Source organism: Triticum urartu, chromosome 3A (genome assembly GCF_056163025.1).
Source record: "Triticum urartu cultivar PI428250 chromosome 3A, HENAU_Tu73, whole genome shotgun sequence".
Lineage (NCBI taxonomy): Eukaryota > Viridiplantae > Streptophyta > Magnoliopsida > Poales > Poaceae > Triticum > Triticum urartu.
This window is the reverse complement of record NC_141875.1, coordinates 645184633-645187731: the sequence shown is the minus strand read 5'-3', so window position 1 is coordinate 645187731 and position 3099 is coordinate 645184633. Positions and strand designations below refer to the sequence as shown.

At 47.3% G+C, this 3099-nt stretch overlaps 1 protein-coding gene across 1 annotated transcript; it reads left to right on the top strand.

The window, feature by feature from the left end:
* The first annotated feature begins 496 nt into the window (after nt 1-496).
* LOC147981050 (uncharacterized) lies at nt 497-2140 on the top strand. The gene is made up of 4 exons (XM_087515851.1): nt 497-671; nt 1030-1119; nt 1668-1732; nt 2063-2140. Exons 1-4 carry the CDS (start codon nt 497-499, stop codon nt 2138-2140), a joined length of 408 nt encoding a protein of 135 aa, XP_087371977.1.
* Nucleotides 2141-3099: the final 959 nt, after the last annotated feature.

Sequence of the window (3099 nt, the reverse complement as noted above, 5' to 3'; positions counted from 1 at the left end):
ATGGCATTCCCCCTCCTCCTCTCTGCTAGGGTTAGGATTTCCATTGAACCCTCCCCTGATCTGGCAGCCACCGGTGACCTCCCTGCCCGTCTCCGGTCTCCCCCACCGGTGCTGTCCCCACCCTCGATGCCCTCGCCCCGGGCGGCGCAACACCCTCTTCCCCTCCCCCACTCTCTTCCCTTGGCGCACCCCACCCCAAACCCTACCCACAACTGCCGCCGTGCTCCATCACCAGCGACCTTGCCGCCGCCGCCCCTATCCCCTCGCCCTATCTCCATGCCCGCGACGCCGAGCCGGACGGGAGGAGCCACCGCCCCGCAGCATGCTCGCGCCGGTACGTACAGGCAGTGCCCCCACCGGATCTAAACAAGAACATCGAGTGGTTCATGTACCTGGCGTTCCTAGATCCATCCGCCCCACCCTCTGCTCACCCTATCTCCCTAGGTGTTGGGGCATCCAGATCGAGCAGGTCAGGTGCCGGCGCTCCACGATCTCCATGCGATGCGCCGGCGAGGCGACGGTGATGCTTGTGGTGGACGCCTCTATTGTCTTCCACCGACACACAGCCGCGCCCTCCGACGCTGCTCTTCCACGCGACGAGCGGCCTGGGTGCCGCTCGGCTGGGACAGAACGCCGCGCTCGACGATGCCATGGACATGGAGGTCTTCAAGGTACCCTCTTCCTCTCCTTCTCTGCCCCTCACCTCCAATACTTGCCACTAAGCTCGTGACAACACCATGTCTCCCTTGGGCCTCTGATGCTTGCTCGCTACGGTCTCTCGATGAACACAATTGCTTACTCCTAAAATCCCTAATTCCTAGGGTTTAGTCTTGCTGTTCTACATACTTTCATGTACCACTATCATACTCTAGGCTTGCTTAGAATTGCAATTCCACGCTTAGAATCATGACACCATCGAGTCACAGGGACATCTCAACTTCTGAACGAAAAAAACATTACTATTTGCTGCATTGCATATACCATTACAGTTCTTGATTGAGTTTTGGACTTGTGTAATTCCATCATCAGGGGAAGCTGATACCCACACAGCCAGCTCGTGCTCACTTTGTTTGACCGCCAGCTCATGCTCTACTGCGACGAGTACCGATGCCCACACAGGTATGACCTGCGTGCCCCCCATGACCTTGCACCAGTGCTATGTGCGTGAGCGCGTGCACTTGCTACAATGTCGGGTGCGGTGGTGTGCTGCAAACTTGCGATGGGGGTGGCCAGGTGGTGCATGGCCGTGTGTGTGGCGATATATGGAGCTCCGGAGATTCCTATTGGATTGCCGAGACTTGGTCTTGGTTCTGCCGTTGGCGTGTTGTCTTTGCTCTAATCTGGTTAAAACTGTGTGATTAGACTAGTAGCATCAGCTCTTTATCTGGAAAAATAATACTATCAAGTCCTTAGCTAGCTAGCTAACTAGTACAAGCTGCAACCCAATAGGAACAGTAGCTTTCATGCACACATCTAGCTAGCTAATTAGTAATTACACTACTAGTATTCAGAAACAACTTCACTTTGAAACTCTGAATCACTTCTCCCTGACACACACTTCACCAAAATGTATCCTGTTCCAAACTCTTATTTGTATCATTATTTACCGAATGTTATTTTATTATTTTTGTTGAACTAATCTTGTCTGAATCATCCCTCTTCTTTAGGTCTTTATGAAGCTTTGGAACTGAGGGACGGTGGATCTGACTACTTGGGAAAGGGTGTTTCCAAGGTTCCATTTGAGCAAATTTTATATTAGCATGAATAACGAATTCCTGGGCTACAGTCTTAAAGTAATTCTGTTACCTAGTTAGTGTTTGGAAGCAGCTGGAGTGAATGTGAGAAAAGTTGAACAGCTTACACATTTTCCTAAAATGTTATAGCTTAATTTGTTTTTTGGCTACTGCAACATTTCTTGAAATGATTTTTATTCTAAGCATTTTTGTCATACTCAATAAGCTAGTTCCTGAATCAAATTTGATAACGAAATGTTTCTGTAGGAAGCTATAGTTAATTAGTTGGCAAGTGTGACGTCCATTCACGCCTCCTCTGTTTTTTGCAGGTCTGGCAGCACCGCCGTGTCGACGACGAAGGTGGTGACCGTGGCAGCGAGCGGCGCGAGTTGGTGGCATTACTTTGAGTTCATATATGTGCTTGTCACTCCATTGGTTATAGTGATTCCCTCTGTTTCCTTATATGTTCTTGTAGTTTGGTTGCTTTCCTGTTCATGCATGTTTGTACCGCTATATATAGTTATGCTGTGAATCTGTCATGCATGTATTGAAATGCAGGAAATGTTTAATACATGTTCACTCTCAGTTGGGATATTGAATTGTACATAGTTATGTGATTCATGTCTGCTTCTTATCTTATTAAGTGATTATCTTTATGTCCTTGCTACCAGTAGGATGGTTAATAGCTTGTTTTGTAGTTATCTACTTTATGCAAATAGCTTCTTATAAGGCAATATAATTGGTTGTTTTGTGCTGCTGGCCTAATTAAACATGATCAGTATGTATACTTGTTTGAGATAGACATTTCATGCATGTTTATGAGGTACGAATTCTACAGATGTCACAAAATATTGGTGGCAAAGTGTCTTCTTATCTTTATATTTACTTAGCTAAAATCTTAGAGTAACAATAACCGTACTTGACAAGTAAACATTAGCATCTTAAATGATTAGCTAAAATGATGTAGGAGTAGTTGAAACTTCATGGTTGATCCTGATTGCTGAACATGGGAGATGCATCTTCTTTTGCATATCAATTACATAGTAGTACTATATAATGCTTGCCGATGTGGTACATTCAATACTGGCAGCACTGGCCATTAATTACACTGGCCATTTTACGCCAGGCTTTAGATTCTCCCGAGCCAGATCCGTTAACCCGCGGTTTGATTTGTTGCGTGCGAGATTTGTTCCTGGGCTGACGTGGTGTGTTTGCCGGTGTGATTTTCGCAGGCCTTGGACAAGATCAGTACGGTGCCGATGGAGGCCCTCGCCGCCGGCGCCGATGTGTCCATGATTGGGCAGTTTGGTGTTGGCTTCTACTCCGCCTACCTTGTTACCGAGAGGGTCGTCGTCACCATGAAGCA